The sequence below is a fragment of the Somniosus microcephalus genome, chromosome 3 (assembly GCF_052327205.1).
Source record: "Somniosus microcephalus isolate GS21.2 chromosome 3, FLI_Smic_1.0, whole genome shotgun sequence".
In the NCBI taxonomy this organism is placed as follows: domain Eukaryota; kingdom Metazoa; phylum Chordata; class Chondrichthyes; order Squaliformes; family Somniosidae; genus Somniosus; species Somniosus microcephalus.
The window spans coordinates 284,155,811-284,174,210 of NC_140989.1; the positions used below are offsets into that span (position 1 = coordinate 284,155,811).

An 18,400-nucleotide genomic window follows, 5' to 3' on the forward strand; every position below is an offset into this window, starting at 1 on the left:
CGAGACTCCCAAAACAAGCGCTCTATTCGGAGCTACGGCAGGGCAAGAGAGCCCCAGGTGGGCAGAGGAAACGCTTCACGGACACCCTCAAAGCCTCCTTGAAAAAATGTAACATCCCCATCGACACCTGGGAATCCCTGGCCCAAGGCCGCACAAAGTGGAGGAGAAGCATCCGGGAAGGCGCAGAACACCTCGAGTCTCTTTGCCGGGAGCAAGCGGAAGCCAAGCGCAGGCAGCGCAAGGAGTGCACGTCAACCCAAGCACCCCACCCACCTGCCCCTTCAACCACCATCTGCCCCACCTGTGACAGAGACTGTAGGTCCCGCATTGGACTCACCAGTCACCTGCAAACTCATTTTTAATGTGGAAGCAAGTCATCCTCGGTTCCGAGGAACTGCCTAAGTAATTCCTGTTGTGCAGTATGATACATTTAGTGTACAATCTATATTATATTGCTAATCCCTGTTATGAAGTATATGATACATTAGTGTGTATAATCTATATTATATTGCTAATCCCTGTTATGCAGTATATGATACACTTAGTGTGTGTAATCTATTATATTGCTAATCCCTGTTATGCAGTATGAGATACATTTAGTGTGTATAATCTATATTATATTACTAATCCCTGTTATGCAGTATGATACATTTACAGTGTGTGTAATCTATATTATATTGCTAATCCCTGTTATGCAGTATGATACATTTAGTGTGTATAATCTATATTATATTGCTAATCCCTGTTATGCAGTATGATACATTTACAGTGTGTGTAATCTATATTATATTGCTAATCCCTGTTATGCAGTATGATACATTTACAGTGTGTGTAATCTATATTATAGTACTAACCCATGTTCTGCAGCATGATACATTTACAGTGTGTGTAATGTATATATTATAGTGCTAATCCCTGTTATGCAATATGTGATACTCCACGTCCCGGAGTTTCTGGCGCAGTTTGTTGCATCACGTGAGGCAGCCGGCCGTTCCGGTGCTGCGCATGCGTGGCGCCCCGGCCTTGTCTCGGAACCCGAGCTGGATATTCGGCGGCGCCATCTTAGGGAAAGAGCGTGTACCCGGAAGCGGCGCCGCGACTGTCTTCCCAGTAAATATAAACTTCCAAATTAATAAAATATAGCGTATCACGCAACAAAATGGAAATGGCGTAGTGAAAGTGTGTGCTCGCTTTTGCTTCGCCAGGTGGTGTCTGCTGTCGGTACACGTGACTTGCGCTCAGTTGGTCGGTTATTTTTGTTGATTCAGGTGGTGTCTACTGTGGTCCAGCTGTTTTGTATCTCTGCATGATTGACAAGTGAAGCAAAAGCACAACTACGCCAGGTATTTACATAAAGACAGAGGATTACAGGTCACCCTAACATTGCATTACTTCACACGCCAATTGCTATTTTTAAATAATCGGATTCAGCTTTTTTGTTGCTTTAATAGTGTGAATACAAACAACACCAGGGATCACCTTGGATTCCTATAAGTGGCTCTCTGGGTGGGGGGAATAACTACCTAAAAAATAAACTGGACACCAAAAAGTTAAATTCTCGTTTCCTAGTTGTAGCCTTGGTGCCATTTTAGAGTTTGTCATCGGTGAGATAGCACTTCTTCTCTTGATCTGCCGTCAGGTTTTAATTGACTGGTGCAGAGATGAAATGTGTGACTTATGCTGTATTTTATGTTCTCCCCAGCTTTGATTGCGACCCTTTGCCATATCCAAAACTGTATAGGGGACAGGGTAAGGAGTGTGATGGGATCACAGTTTGAGTTCTGATGTTTTCTTTGGTGTTGATGAAAATTCATGAAAAATTAGTAATTAATGCTTCTGTATTGCAAGCCACCAAATTAAGTGGAAAACGGACTTCTGCTTTAAAATAAGAAATTTGGTGTACGATTTATATTTTAGAAATTTACAAACTACCCACTCAAAAACCTCACTATCCAGTCCAAAGCAGATGGGTGTCAACCCTGTCGCTAGCTGTCTCTTTGATGTACCCCATTAAAATGTAGTTGAGAATTCTGCTAAAGTCTGACTTGGCATAAAATGGCAACTGTAGTGACACTCAGTTGTTGATATTGCATTACATATCAATTCCTTTTACATTTGATTTTGAAGTAGTGTTATCTTCATGGTACAGAGAAGGGCATTATCTTCTTTAAGATGGTATCATCAAGCAATGCACTTGTACCTAAATGTTTGAAAAACTTAAAAAGCTTTCTCTATATGTGTTTTTACAGGTTGTGCTTTTGAAGTAGGTACCCGCATGTCCCATTTTGAACAATATCCAATATTCAAGGGGTGGCTACTGGGCAATTTTCATAACTGAAAACTGGGCTGCAAAAGTAAATTTTTCAGTTGCTTGATTTTTTTTTTTAAGCTGCTCTGTCCACATTTCTGCAGCCCATCTGGGCTTGGGGCAAACAAAAGGTGGCAGCCCTACTTTAAAGGGAAAGGAACATGTAGGAAACAAGCATTTTCCCAACTAAGGGATAGGACATTTAGGACTGAGATGAGAAGTTTCTTCACTCAGAGGGTGGTGAACCTGTGGAATTCTCTACCACAGAAGGCTGTGGAGGCTCAGTCACTGAATATATTTAAGATGGCGATAGATAAATTTCTAGACGCAAAAGGCATCAAGGTGTATGGGGAGAGAGCAGGAATATGATATTGAGAGAGAGGATCAGCCATGATCATATTGAATGGCGGCGCAGGCTCGAAGGTCCGAATGGCCTACTCCTCCTATTTTTCTATGTTTCGAAGTGTTCCATTAATCTTAACAAGTCAAATAAAGCAAATGATAAGACAAAAAGTTTCGTTGGACAAAAACTTTAAAGCATGAAGTCCAAGCGCTGGTTATCTGTCGCTAGTCTTATCAAATGCTTAAATTGTGTGATTTAGCCCGTTAGTCATGGAAGTGATCTTTACATTTTTTTAAAATGAGGGTTAAGTGATTTTTATTTTTAAAGACTCCAAGACAAAAAAGGATGTTTATGTGGGAAGCAGTCAATTTGTATACTTTCCTTTTAAACTCTGCGGAGCAGAAACTCACGGGGGAAAAAAAAGGTGGTTAAATAACGTGTCAAGGATTAAATAGATGGCAGTAATTCTGTCAAATGGTCCTGATATATTTCTGATTGTTCATGAACATCAAAATCCAAATAATGACACTGCCAGTTTTTTGTTATATAAAGAAAACTAATATTTGTAATCATATTACAGTAGATGAAAAAATGGTGGCTTTGGTTACCATCCTCCTGACTGCTAGATGAGTGCAGGTGAGATAAAGATTAAAAAAGGAGTAACGTTGACAGGACGTAGGTGCTCAAATTCTCACTAAGCATATGTTACCAATACATTAGAGCAAAACAAAGTAATGCTTAAGCCAATATGCTTTTTGTGTGATACTTCTGAGTTAATTTCAAATTGTCACTGCCGCCACCAATGACAGATGTGTAAACACCAATAGTTCACCTCAGTAATCGATAGCTTATTTGGGACACAAGTCAAGTCTGTAAGGACAAAATCTATAATTGTATGAGTGTTTTTCCCACCATTCAAGTAAACACGAGCTTAAAAAAAACTCAAATGCCCACCATTACACTATGTCTGAAACCCAAAGGACAACACTGGTTATACAGCATCAAGAAACTTGTAGCAACAGCAACACAGGAACATGTATGATATTTAGCACTATAAATAGCATTGATTTAATTAAGATATTCTGTTAATGTGTATTGGGAGGAGCTGAGCAGAGGTCAATTGACTGATCACATCAGGAAAATAATCCAGTTCTCTTGTTTGATTTTATAAGAACATAAGAAATAGGAGCAGGAGTAGGCCAATCGGCCCCTTGAGCCTGCTCCACCATTCAATAAGATCATGGCTGATCTGATCCTAACCTCAAATCTTCTATCACTCTCCATCCACCCGAACCCATGTGATCTCCCGGGAGAGGCGAAAAACCAGATAAAAAACCCAATGGCCAATTTGGGAGAAAAAAATCTGGGAAATTCCTCTCCGACCCATCTAGGCGATCGAAACTCGTCCAGGAGATCACTCTGTCCCTATATTTTCTACAGTACTTACCTTCTGCAAAGGCGATCTCCACCCCAGCCAGGAACAGGAATAAAACCATCTCCTGAAATCTAACACAGAATTATCAAGTTTTTTTGCTAGTTACAGTTCCTCTTTTTTATTATTCAGTTAACTTGTGATATATTTCTGATTGTTTCATGTTTAAAAGGAAGAATTGTGTTGCTCTTGTAAAGTTGTTGGTTAATTTTTCTCCATTTTATTCATTTGAGAAGCCTAGGTGAGGGGCTAAACCCAAAGTGCAGGACACCACCAAGGTTGGAACGAGTAGTTCAGAAGACAGGATAAATCAAGAATTAGTGGTTGGATTATGCCAAACTTGAGTTTTAAAAGCCTCTAGATTTTAGGAGGGAGGCAAGGAGTTCTATATTTTTAAAGTCCTGGGAAGGAGTGAGTTTGAGTAGCAGATGGCGCCATGAATCATGATTTCAATGAAGTTCTGCAGTACTCCAAGGTATTGTTGATAATTGATCAGTCATCTAGCTCAGTAATAGTACCTGTACAGGTAGAGTTGTAACTGGGGCCTGATACGCATTCCATTTGTTTTCAGATAACCCTGCACGACAACGATCTAACCGAAACGAACTAGTGATCTGTGCTGGTAAGCTGCGTGGGTTTAGCTGCTTAAATTGTACCACTCGGCACTCTAGGTCCTATAGAATCATAGAAAGGAACAGCACAGAAGGAGGCCATTCGGCCCATCTTGTCTGTGCCGGCCGACAAAGCTATCCAGCCTAATCCCACTTTCCAGCACTTGGTCCGTAGCCTTGTAGGTTACGGCACTTCAAGTGCATATCCAAGTACTTTTTAAATGTGTTGAGGGTTTCTGCTTCTACCACCCTTTCGGGCAGTGAGTTCCAGACCCCCACCACCCTCTGGGTGAAAAACAATATCCTCAAATCCCCTCTAAATCTCCTACCAATTACTTTAAATCTATGCCCCTTGGTTATTAACTCTTCTGATAAGGGAAATAGGTCCCTTCCTATCCACTCTATCTAGGCCCCACATAATTTTATACCCCTCAATTACGTTTCCCCTCAGCCTCCTCTGTTCCAAAGAAAACAACCCCAGCCTATCCAATCTTTCCTCATAGCTAAAATTCCCCAGCCTAGGCAACATCTTCGTAAATCTGCTCTGCACCCTCTAGTGCAATTACACCCTTCCTGTAATGTGGTGACCAGAACTACATGCAATATTTTAGCTGCGGCCTAACTAGTGTTTTGTACAGTTCAAGCATAACCTCCCTGCTCTTACATTCTGTACCTTGGCTAATAAAGGCCATATGCCTTCCTAATCACCTTATCTAATTGTCCCGCTACCTTCAGGGATCTGTGGACATGCCACTCCAAGGTCCCTGATACTCTGCACTTCTCGGTGTCCTACCATTTATAGTGTATTCCCTTGCCTTGTTAGCACTCCCCAAATGCATTACCTCACACTTCTCTGGGTTGAATTCCATTTGCCACTGTTCTGCCCACCAGACCAGTCCATTGATATCTTCCTGAAATCTACAGCTTTCTTCATTATCAACCACACGGCCAATTTTTGTATCATCTGCAAACTTCTTAATTATACTTTCCCACATTCAAGTCCTAATCATTGATATATACCACAAAAAGCAAAGGATCCAGTACTGAGCCCTGTGGAACCCCACTGGAAACGGCCTTCCAGTCACAAAAACACCCTTTGACCATTACCCTTTGTTCCTTGCCTCTGAGCCAATTTTGGATCCAACTTGCCAGTTTGCCTTGGATCCCACGGGCTTTTACTTTCATGACCAGTCTGCCATGCAGGACCTTATCGAAAGTCTTGCTAAAATCCATATAGACTACATCAAACACACTACCCTCATCAACCCTCCTTGTTACCTCCTCAAAAAATTCAATCACATTAGTCAGACACGACCTTCCCTTAACAAATCCATGCTGACTGTCCCTGATTAATCAGTGTCTTTCTAAATGAAGATTTTTCCTGTCCCTCAGAATTTTTTCCAATAATTTTCCCACTGCTGCGGTTAGGCTGACTGGCCTATAATTACTCGGTCTGTCCCTTTCTCCCTTTTTTAAACAATGGTACCACGTTAACAGTCCTCCAGCACCACACCTGTAGCCAGAGAGGATTGGAAAATGATGGTCAGAGACTCTGCTATTTTCTCTCTTGCTTCTCTTAACAGTCTGGGATACATTTCATCCGGGCCTGGGGATTTATCCACTTTCAAAGATGCTAAACCCCTTAATACTTCCTCTTTCACTATGTTTATTTCATCTAATATTTCACACTCCTCCTCCCTGATTGCAATGTCTGCATCGTCCTTCTCTTTTGTGAAAACAGACGCAAAGTCTTCATTAAGAACCATACCCATGTCTTCCGCTTCCACGCACAGGTTACCTTTATGGTCCCTAATAGGCCCTACTCTTACTTTAGTTATCCTCTTGCTCTTAATGTATTTATAAAACATCTTTAGGCTTTCCTTGATTTTACTTGCCAATAATTTTTCATGCTCTCTCTTTGTTTTCTTAATTTCCTTTTAAAATTCACTCCTGCACTTTCTATACTCCTCTAGGGTTTCTGCAGTATTGAGCCCTCGGTATCTGTCATAAGCTTCCCTTTTTTTCTTTATCCCTCCCTCTATGCCCCTTGACATCCAGGGATCTCTAGATTTGTTAGTCCCACCCTTTTTCTTTAAGAGAACATACTTGCTCCTCCTTGAATGCTTCCCACTGCTCTGACATGGATTTACCTTCAAGTTTCTGTCTTCAGCCCACTTTGGCTAAATCACATGTCAGCTTAGTAAAATTAGCTTTTCCCCAATTGAGAACTTTTATTCCTGGTCTATCCTTGTCCTTTTCCATAACTATCCTAAATCTAACTGAATTATGATCACTACCACCAATATGCTCTCCCACTGATACCTTTTCTACCTGCCCAGCTTCATTCCCTAAAACTAGGTCCAGAACCACCCCCTCTCTGTTGGGCTTGCTTACGTACTGGCTAAAAAAATTCTCCTGAATGCATTTTAAGAATTCTGCTCCCTCTATACCTTTCACACTAATTTTATCCCAGTTAATATTAGGGAAGTTGAAATCCCCTACTATTACTGCCCTATTTTTGCATGTCTCTGAAATTTGCCTACATATTTGCTCTTCTATCTCCCTCTGACTGTTTGGGGTGATTGCCCCTTTTTTGTTTTTCAGTTCAACCCATATGGTGTCATTGGATGATCCTTCTAAGATATCATCCCTCCTCACAGCTGTAATTGACTCTTTAATCAATATTGCGACCCCCCCTCCTTTTTTTACCCCCTCTCTATCTTGTCTGAAAACCCTGCCATTCCTGCCCTTCTTTCAGCCATGTCTCAGTAATAGCTATAATATCATACTCCCACGTGTTTATCTGTGCCCTCAGCTCATCTGCTTTATTCGCTAGACTCCTTGTGTTGAAGTATATACCATTTAGCACTGCCAAACTCCCTTGTTGTCTATTTTCTAGCCTTTGTTTCCTCTGCCTTCCAAACTCGCTTACTAATTTTCTGCCTTCCATCTCCCTTCTGAATCTACTCTTGGGTTCCCATCCTCCTGCCAAGCTAGTTTAAACCCTCCCCAACAGCACTAGCAAACTCCACTAGGAATGACTAGCACCATGTAGTGATCATCACAAGAATGGCACAGACTTGGGAATCGATTAAACTACAAAGACCCAAGTGGGACAGAAAATGCAATGGCGTTGGAACCAAGAGGATAACATACTCTTCAAAAAGTCAGTGGCTAAAGTGTGCGATTTAATATTTATGGTGAATATTTCTTTGTGGTGTGCTACTGACCCATACAGTCAACAACAACAACTTGCATTTATATAGCACCTTAAAAATAGTAAGACGTCCCAACACGCTTTACAAGAGCGTTATCAGACAACATTTGACACCGAGCCACGTAACAAGATATTGGGACAGGTGAGACTAGGAAGACTCCGGTTCAAACAGTGGTTACTAGTATTAACTAATCTCAGCTGAATGGTAGCTGGAGTGCTGTAATTGGCCTCAGTGTCCCAGAGCAAGGGATGGAAAAATTATCTAGGGTTCTCACTCCTGATTGAAGGTGCCCATGTGTAGAGGCTGAGTGAAGACATAATTGGGCTTGATTATGATGCCACATAGTCAGATACCATGCTGACACTCACTTCATGAAGAATGGTTACTTGGGTGAGATACCGGCTGATGGCAGGCACCTATGGAACTGTACCTCAGCAAGAAGCAATAGAAAGAAAGAAAACTTGCATTTATATAGTGCCTTTCACAACCTCCAGGTGTCCCAAAACACTTGAGTCAATGAAATGCATTAAAAAAAAATATAGTCACTGTTATAATGTCGGCAACCGTGTCAGACAGTGGGAGAACCTCCCCTGCTCTTCTTTGGATAGTGCCAATGAGATCCTTTATGCCACTTGAGAGGGCAAATGGTGCCTTGGTTTAACATCTCATCTGAAAGACAGCACCTCTTGACAGTGCAGCTCTCCCTAAGCACTGCACTGAAGTGCCAGTCTAGATTATGTATTTAAATCTCTGGACTGGGGCTTGAACTTGTGACCACCTGACTCAGGCAAGAATGATACCACTAAGCCAAGCCTGACACTATCAGAAGTGGGGGTGTTGGAAAATTAGGGGAAGAACAAAAAAAAATTATTTTCATATTTTCTTTTACTCTCATTTGTCTAAATATTGATCCTGAGAAAATAAATGGGCACCCGGACTAACTCTTAAGAGTAGATAAGAGCCTAATTATATAGCAAGACAGAGCCCTAAATATAAGTCTGGTGTCCTCCTTCAACTTTGCGCTGGAATTTTATCCACACCAACTAAATATAGCTGCACTCCTAGACTTAACTCTTTCATTACATCTCATTACTCAACCAACTGCTGAAATAATTTTTATAATTAGTGCTCCTCCCTACAGATCCAATGTGTGGCCCTTGCCCATATGGCTTCATTTAGTAACTTTTCTGTCCAGGGCTAATTTCAGAATGAAATGACCGTTTACACTGAATTAGTTTTTTCTTGGTGTGATTAGGGTGCTGACAATGCTGATGAAATAGCTCGTCCAGTGGTAGCACTTCTGTATTTCACTTGTAAGTAAATGCAATCATCAATATTTGCACTTCTGACCTCGATTGGCCAAAAAAACTACAGGCCAGTCAGTTTTACCTCGGTAGTGGGGAAGCTTTTAGAAACCGTAATCAGGGACAAAATTAACAGTCACTTGGATAGGTGTGGGTTAATTAAGGAAAGCCAGCATGGATTTGTTAAAGGCAAACCGCATTTAACCAACTTGATCGAGTTTTTTGCTGAGGTAACAGAGAGGGTTGATGAGGGCAATGCGGTTGACGTGGTGTACATGGATTTCCAAAAGGCGTTCAATGAAGTGCCACATAATAGGCTCGCCAGCAAAGTTGAAGCCCATGGAATAAAAGGGACAGTGGCAGCATGGATATGGAATTGGCAAAGTGACAGGAAACAGAGTAGTGGTGAACGGTTGTTTTTGGACTGGAGAAAGGTATACAGTGGTGTTCCCCAGGGGTCGGTTCTAGGACCACTGCTTTTCTTGATCTATATTAATGACTTGGACTTGGGTGTACAGGACACAATTTCAAAATCTGCAGATGACACAAAACTTGGAAGTATAATGAACAGTGAGGAGGAGAGTGATAGACTTCAGGAAGACATAAACAGGCTGGTGAAATGGGCGGCCACGTGGCCGATGAAATTTAACGCAGAAAAGTGTGAAGTGATACATTTTGGTCGAAAGAATGAGGAGAGGACATATAAACTAAATGGTACAATCCTAAAGGGGGTGCATGAACAGAGAGACCTGGGGTATACGTGCACTAATCGTTGAAGGTGGCACGGCAGGTTGAGAAAGTAGTTAACAAGGCTTACGGGATCCTGGGCTTCATAAATAGAGGTATAGAGCACAAAAGGGTGGAAATTATGATGAACCTGTATAAAACACTGGTTTGGTCCCAACTAGAGAACTGTGTACAATTCTGGGTACCACACTTTAGGAAGGATGTGAAGGCCTTGGTTTGGAGAGAGTGCAGAAAAGATTTACGAGAATGATTCCAGGAATGAGGGACTTCAGTTCCGTGGATAGACTGGAGAAGCTGAGGTTGTTCTCCTTGGAGAAGAGAAGATTGAGAGGAGATTTGATAGAGGTGTTCAATATCATGAGGGGTCTGGACAGAGTAGATAGAGAAAAACTGTTCCCATTGGCAGAGGGATCAAGAACCAGAGGATACAGATTTAAGGTGATTGGCAAAAGAACCAAAGGTGACGTAAGAATTTTTTTTTTATGGAGCGAGTGGTTAGGATCTAGAATGCACTGCCTGAAATGGTGGAGGCAGACGCAATCTTATCTTTCAAAAGGGAGTTGGATAAGTATCTGAAAGAAAAAAAATTGCATGGCTACGGGGATAGGGCAGGGGAGTGGGACTAGTTGAGAGTTGGCACGGGCTGAATGGCTGCCTTCTGTGCTGTAACCATTCTATGATTCTATGAAAACCGTCTTTGGAGCCATTTTTCAGCCAATTAGAGGCCCCAAGGATGGACAATAAATGCCAGACTTGCCAGCAAAGCCTACATCCTGGGAATAAATAAAATAAACATTTGAATGTTGTTTCCACTAAAAAAAATGTCCGAGTGACTGAGTAAAACAGGTATGTTTTTAAAATTACAGTTTTAAATATTACAGACTAGTTAAAATGTTAGAAATGAAGCAAATGTTAAGATAAAATAAGAGGGAATGGGGAAAGAAAAGACTGAGCAAAGTGTTGAAAATAGTTTTTCTCTTACCTAAAACTGGGTTTTTGAAGTGCCCATTTAATTTTGTACTGTTAATATTGCAGTAACAAAGCCACTTCTGACACTTATGTGGCTTTATTTCTATAATAGTTTTTGTCACAAGGGTACGATGTTTGAGTTGGAAATATTTAAGCAAAATGGATTGTCCCTGGAGCTGTTCCAATTGAGATGTGGGGGAAGGTGAGTAGAGGGTTGACTTTCTGGTCTTAGCAGCTCAATTGGAGCGATACTTGCTTTTTGAATTGAAGGAGAGTCCATATCAGTTTAAATATTACAAATCTAATACTTCACTGTTTCATCTCCTGTGAGTTCTCTGCCTTGTGTTTGAAGTCTGCCCCATTCTGCAATAGAGCCAAGTGTTCCTGCATCAAAGGAAGGGAAGCTGGGATGGCAACATCTGCTAAAGGCTGAAAATGGAAGATAGCGAACCTGATGAAGTGGATAAACTGAAGGCGAAGTTTATGACAGCGTGGCACAATGTGAAGTACAGTAGGTGCTGTTTGTACATGTTTAGAGTGAAGAGAGTAAGGGTACACATCAGGTTAACAAAAGGCTGTTAAATTTCAAAGCAAGTGTGCATGTTAAAAACTACAAACCAACTGCAACAATGACTTAGAAGATAAATGCACTGTTTGAGCCATGCACACAGGACGGCACCAGGTTTGATCCCTGGTCTGTGCTAAATTTGGTATTCTCAGCTGAGGCAGCAGTTGGGTAGTACAGTTAGCTTCCACACCCCTAGGCTAGGGAAAGGTTGGCCAGGGTTCCTCTTCCTGATCTTGTTCCAGTGACTGCTGTTGGAAATTATGTATGTGGATGTCAGGTGAGGATAGGATTGAGCTTGGCTGTGATGTCCCTATGATTGAATAAGCTATCAGCACTCTCAGTCTGGTCTGCCAGGTGAAGAATGGCCACTTGGATGCGGAACTAGAGAGCGACTGGCAAGAATGAAACCGGATCCCAGCACCTAGGGGAGGGGAGGGGAGAGGAGAAAAGTGGGTGGGGGGAAAAAATAAATAAAGGCAGCAGAAGCTGAGACCATGTGGGTGATTGAAAAGAAACGAATGCTTCAGATCTCATACCATATTGTGTCGACTTGGTGGTAGTGCTCTTACCTCTGGGCCGAAGGTTATGTGCTTAAGCCCTGCTTCAGGACTTGAGCACATCTAGCCTGATATTTCAGTTCTGTAATGTTGTGCAATGTTGTTGGAGGTGCTTCTTTTCGGATGAAACGTTAAATGGAGGCCTTGACTGCCTGTTTGAGTGGATATAAAAAGATCCCACAGTAAGTACACTTCAAAAGTGATTAATTGGCTGGTGAAGATCTTTGGGACATCCTAAGGGTATGAAAAGCCCTTTAAAAAAGGGGAGAGGGATAAACCTGGCAACTACAGGCCAATCAGCCTAATGCCGGTGGTGGGGAAACTTAGAGACATTAATTCGGGACAAAATTAATTGGCACTTGGAAAAATATGGGTGAATAAATGAAAGTCAGCATGGATTTGTTAAAGGCAAATCGTGTTTGACTAACTTGAGTGAGTGAAGTAATGGAGAGCGTAGATGAGGATAGTACGGTTGATGTTGTGTTACATGAACTTTCAAAAGATGTTCGATAAAGTACCACACAATAGACTTGATAGCAAAATTAAAGCCCATGGGATTAATGGGGCAGTTGCTGCGTGGATACGAAATTGGCTAAGGTACAGAAAGCAGAGAGTAGTGGTGAACAGTTGTTTTCCAAACTGGATGGCAGTATGCCGTGATGTTCCCCAGGGGTCGGTGTTAGGACCACTGCTCTTTTTGATATAAATGACCTGGATTTGGGTAAACAGGGCATCATTTCAAAGTTTTCAGATCACACAAAACTCAGAAATGTAGTAAACAGTAAGGAGGATAGTAACAGACTTCAGGAGGGCATAGATAGACTGTTGAAATGGGCAGACACATACATGGCAGATAAAATTTAACGCAGGAACGTTTGAAGTGATTCATTTTGGGAGGAAGAATGAGGAGAGGCAATATAAACTAAATGGTACAATTTTAACGGGGGTGCATGAACAGAGTAAGACCTGGGGGTGCATGTACACAAGTCTTTGAAGGTGGCAGGACAAATTGAGAAGGCTGTTATGAAGGCATATGGGATCCTTGGCTTTATTAATAGAGGCATAGCGTACAAAAACAAAGAAGTTATGCTAAACTTTTATAAAGTGCTGGTTAGGCCTCAACTGGAGTATTGTGTTCAATTCTGGGCACCACACTTTAGGAAGGATGTCAAGGCTATGGAGAGCATGCAGAAGAGATTTACTAGAATGGTACCAGGGATGAGGGACTTCCATTTATATGGAGAAACTGGAGAAGCTGGGGTTGTTCGCCTTGGTACATAGAAGGTTAAGCGGAGATTTGATAGAGGTGTTCAAAATCATGAATAGTTTTGATAGAGTAACTAAGGAGAAACTGTTACCAGTGGCAGAAGGGTCGGTAACCAGAGGACACCGATTTAAGGTAATTGGCAAAAGAAGCAGAGACAACATGGGAGAAAAAATTGTTACGCAGCGATATGTGATGATCTGAAATGCACTGCCTGAAAGGGTGGTGGAAGCAGATTCAATAATAACTTTCGAAAGGGAATTGGATAAATACTTGTAGGGGAAACATTTACAGGGCTACAGGGTAAGAGCAGGGGAGTGGAACTAATTGGATAGCTCTTTCAAAGAGCCGGCACAGGCATGGATGGTCTATCATTCTATGATATAAATGCAAATTCTTCTTTACACTGCTGTGGTGTAACAAAGTGAAGTTTGTTTTTCTCTGAAATTCAGATTATTTGTGGAAAGTATTTTGGAATGGAATAAAATGTTCCAGCTGCTAAATTTGTTCTGTAACCCTTCTTGACAAAAGACCTTATTCATCATGATCGAGTTTTATAAAATGTGTGGCATTTCAAATTTGTGTGTGAAATATGTTTGAAAAAACATGATTTTAAATGTTGTCACTTTTTTTAAATGTCACTACATATGAAGTATATTTCAATCTTTTAAATCATAAAGAGTGCACGCAAGTTTCTGACTGGCACTCTTGATAAAATGAACTGTCATTAAACACTCTTGAGTAGGATATTCACCTAGTTTCATAGCCGAGTGTGATCCTACCCTCACCAGACTTCCACACATGCACACTTTCCAGCAGGAATCTTGGGTAGCAACCAATTCAATTCAATTCAATTTTATTTGTCATATATGCAACAGACGTGTGTACTGCACAATGAAATGTTGATTTTTACGAGTCCTCCCAACATTGGAATAAATATGGCATAACAATGATAAAAATACTAATAGAAATACTAATAGAAAGACAGTAATAAGAAATAAAACAACAGTAATAAATTAATCGTTCATGAGTCTTATGGCCTGGGGGTAGAAGCTGTTTCGAAACCTGCTGGTACGAGACCGTATGCTTCGGTATCTCTTACCGGACGGGAGCAGGGCGAAGAGGTTGTGGCTGGGGTGACTCGCGTCTTTAATAATTCTCAGTGATGGGAACTCTGATTTTTTTTTTCCACATCTCTAATCCAGGTTCTGAGACCAAATTTAGTGCTCCTACTGTTGCCCTGGCTGTATCAACTAACTCTGCACACACTAGGGATAGAAACTGGCCTTATGTGACTCAATTCCATGCTAGGTAGTGCAATTATTAACTCTGCCTTTGGAGAGAATGGGCAAATATTTGCTTGGCAAATGCAGTTTGCAATGTGTAATTCAACTCAGTGCGCTGTACTACAACCAATTCACTTTAATCAGATCTAAAAATGTTGGCGGTGCCAACACGATAAATGACCCATGTATCTTCTCCCATCTCAGCAGCAAAGTCAGTTCTCCCACCCCCCCCCCCCCCCCCCCCCCCCCCAACCCCCTTGAATGCTTTAATGAAATCTAGTTTCTTTAGATGCCAACTGTGCAGCTTTTTGCCAATGGCAGTTTTTTTTTAAAAAGGAAGTTGAAACAATGGGCTTCTGTATTTTGTTTGTCAGTGAAGCTTTCTGGGTCACTCTGGAAATAATGGGAAATGTCCCATGAAGTGCTTTGTAGTGTTGCTAGCTAATAATACTCTTCTCTGTCTTCTATCCCTTCAGGCTGGGTTGTGAGAACCAAAACAAATTTTAGCAGAAACTCACCCGTCTTTTTGCTGGGAAAATGCTATCATTTCAAGTCAGAGGGTAAGTACAAATACTTGCTTTTGATTAAAAAAAAATGCTTTACTGTTTTAGTTTATAATTCATGGTGGGGGGGGGGTTAAATTTGAAGTGGGTTACGTATTGTTCTTTCACTTCTAGGACTAGATTTAAATATGGTGGGTTGAAATAAAAACAGACAGTACTGGAAATGCACAGCAGGTTAATCGGCCTCTAAAAGAGAAAGATGGCATTACATAGAAACATAGAAGATAGGAGCAGGAGTAGGCCATTCGGCCCCTTGAGCCTGTTCCGCCATTTAATGAGATCATGGTTGATCATCCAAATTCCGTACTCTGTCCCTGCTTTCTCCCCATATCCCTTGATCCCTTTAGCCTTAAGAAATATATCTAACTCCTTCTTGAATATATTTAATGAATTGGCCTCAACTGCCTTGTGTGGTAGAGAATTCCACAGGTTCACCACTCTCTGGGTGAAGAAATTCCTCCTCATCTCAGTCCTAAATGGCTTACCTTAGGCTGCGGCCCCTGGTTCTGGACTCCCCTGCCATCAGGAACATCCTTCCTGTATCTAGTCTGTCTAGTCCTGTTAGAATTTTATAAGTTTCAATGAGATCCCCTCTCATTCTTCTAAACTCTAGCGAATACAAGCCCAATCGACCCAATCTCTCTCCATATGTCATTCCTGCCATCCCAGGTATCAGTCTGGTGAATCTTCACTGCACTCCCTCCATGGCAAGAACATCCTTCCTCAGATAAGGCGACCAAAACTGCACACAATACTCAAGGTGTGGTCTCACCAAGGCCCTGTACAACTGCAGCAAGACATCCTTGCTCCTGTACTCGAATCCTCTCGCTATGGAGGCCAACATACCATTTGCCTTCTTAACCGCCTGCTGCACCTGCATGCTTACCTTCAGCGACTGGTGCACAAGGACACCCAGATCTCGTTGCACTTCCCCTTTTCCCAATCTATTGCCGTTCAGATAATAATCTGCCTTCCTGTTTTTTCCAGCAAAGTGGATAACCTCGCATTTATCCACATTGGGCAGATGCATGGCAGATGCAGTATAATCACCCAACCTGTCCAAATCATACTGGAGTTTCTCGGCATCCTCCTCACAGCACACACGCCCACCTAGCTTTGTGTCGTCTGGAAACTTGGAGATATTACATCTGGTTCCCTCGTCTAGATCATTAATATATATTGTGAATAACTGGGGTCCTAGCACTGATCCCTGCGGTACCCCACTAGTCACTGCCTGCCTCTTGGAAAAAGACCTGTTTATTCCAACTAATTTCTCTTATCTGGAAGGAGGAGAGCATGCCAGGGGATCTCAGAGATGCTGTAATTGTGACCATCTTCAAGAAAGGTGACAAGTCCGATTGCAGTAATTACAGAGGAGTTTCCCTGCTGTCTGCCACAGGGAAAGTCATCGCAAGAATCCTCCTCAATTGCCTTCTCCCAGTGGCCGAAGAGCTCCTCCCAGAGTTGCAATGCGGATTCCGCTCACTAAGGGGCACAATAGACATGATCTTCACCGCACGTCAATTACAAGAGAAATGCAGGGAACAGCACCAACCGCTGTACATGGCCTTCTTCGATCTCACAAAGGCCTTCGACACTGTCAACCGTGAGGGATTATGGAGTGTCCTCCTCAAATTCGGCTGCCCTCAAAAGTTTGTCACTATCCTCCGCCTGCTTCACGATGACATGCAAGCCGTGATCCTGACCAACGGTTCCACCACAGACCCAATTCACGTACGAACCTGGGTCAAGCAAGGCTGTGTCATCGCACCAACGCTCTTCTCAATCTTCCTTGCTGCAATGCTCCATCTCACACTCAGTAAGCTCCCCACTGTAGTGGAGCTAATTTACAGAACAAACGGGAAACTGTTCAACCTCCGTTGACTCCAGTCCAGATCCAAGGTCGTCCCATCCTTTGTCGCCGAATTACAGTATGCAGACGACGCTTGCGTCTGCGCTCACTCGGAGGTCGAACTCCAAACCATCGTCAACACCTTCACCAAAGCATACGAGAGCATGGGCCTTACACTAAACATCCGTAAGACAAAGGTCCTCTACCAACCTGCCCCTGCCACACAGTACTGCCCCCCCAATGATCAAAATCCACGACAAGGCCTTGGACAACGTGGACCACTTTCCAAACCTCGGGAGCCTACTGTCAACAAGGGCAGACGTCGACAACAAAGTCCAACACCGCCTCCAGTGTGCCAGTGCAACCTTTGGTCGCCTGAGGAAGAGAGTGTTTGGAGATCAGGACCTCAAACCCGGCACTAAGCTCATGGTCTACAGAGCAGCTGTGATACCCGCCTTGCTGTATGCCTCAGAGACATGGACCATGTACAGCAGGCACCTCAAAGCACTGGAGAGGTACGACCAACGCTGCCTCCGCAAGATCCTGCAAATCCATTGGCAGGATAGGCGCACCAACGTCCGTGTTCTTGCTCAGGCCAACATCCCCCGCATCGAAGCTTTGACCACGCTCGATCAGCTCCGATGGCCAGGTCACATTGTCCGCATGCCCGATATGAGACTCCCAAAACAAGCGCTCTACTCGGAGCTTCAGCACGGCAAGAGAGCCCCAGGTGGGCAGAGGAAACACTTCAAGGACACCCTCAAAGCCTCTTTGAAAAAGTGTAACATCCCCACCGACACCTGGGAATCCCTGACCCAAGACCGCACAAAGTGGAGGAGAAGCATCCAGGAAGGCGCCGAACACCTCGAGTCTCTTCGCCGGGAGCAAGCGGAAGCCAAGGCAGCGCAAGGAGCGCACGTCAACCCAAGCACCCCACCTACCCGCCCCTTCAACCACCGTCTGCCCCACCTGTGACAGAGACTGTAGGTCCCGCATTGGACTAATCAGTCACCTGCGAACTCCTTTTTAATGTGGAAGCAAGTCATCCTCGGTTCCGAGGGACTGCTAAGAAGAAGAAGAAGCTTCCTATCTGCCAACCAGTTCTCTATCCAAGTCAGTACCTTACCCCCAATCCAATGTGCTTTAACTTTACATGCTAATCTCTTATGCGGGACCTTATCGAAAGCCTTCTGAAAGTCCAAATACACCACATCTACTGGTTCTCCCTTATCTATTCTACGAGTTACATCCTCAAAAAATTCCAGTAGATTAGTCAAGCACGATTTACCTTTTGTAAATCCATGTTGACTTTGTCCAATCCTGTCACTGTTTTCCAAGTGCTCTGCTATTACTGCTATTACATCCTTTTATAATGGAC

General features: G+C 42.7%; 1 protein-coding gene across 3 annotated transcripts in view; it reads left to right on the plus strand.

Annotated features, from left to right (window-relative positions):
* The first annotated feature begins 1,024 nt into the window (after positions 1-1,024).
* The window catches only part of atg4c (autophagy related 4C, cysteine peptidase), an 83,295-nt gene continuing 65,919 nt past the window's right edge, over positions 1,025-18,400 (plus strand). The window contains exons 1-4 of one of the 3 annotated variants that reach the window (XM_085982682.1): positions 1,025-1,343; positions 4,655-4,705; positions 11,305-11,443; positions 15,084-15,167. In XM_085982682.1, the coding sequence (XP_085838808.1) occupies positions 11,368-11,443; positions 15,084-15,167 (160 nt within the window). In that variant the 5' untranslated portion in view covers positions 1,025-1,343; positions 4,655-4,705; positions 11,305-11,367. The remainder of the gene's footprint in view (positions 1,344-4,654; positions 4,706-11,304; positions 11,444-15,083; positions 15,168-18,400) is intronic. The other 2 variants (XM_085982683.1, XM_085982681.1) reach the window with 2 other exon arrangements.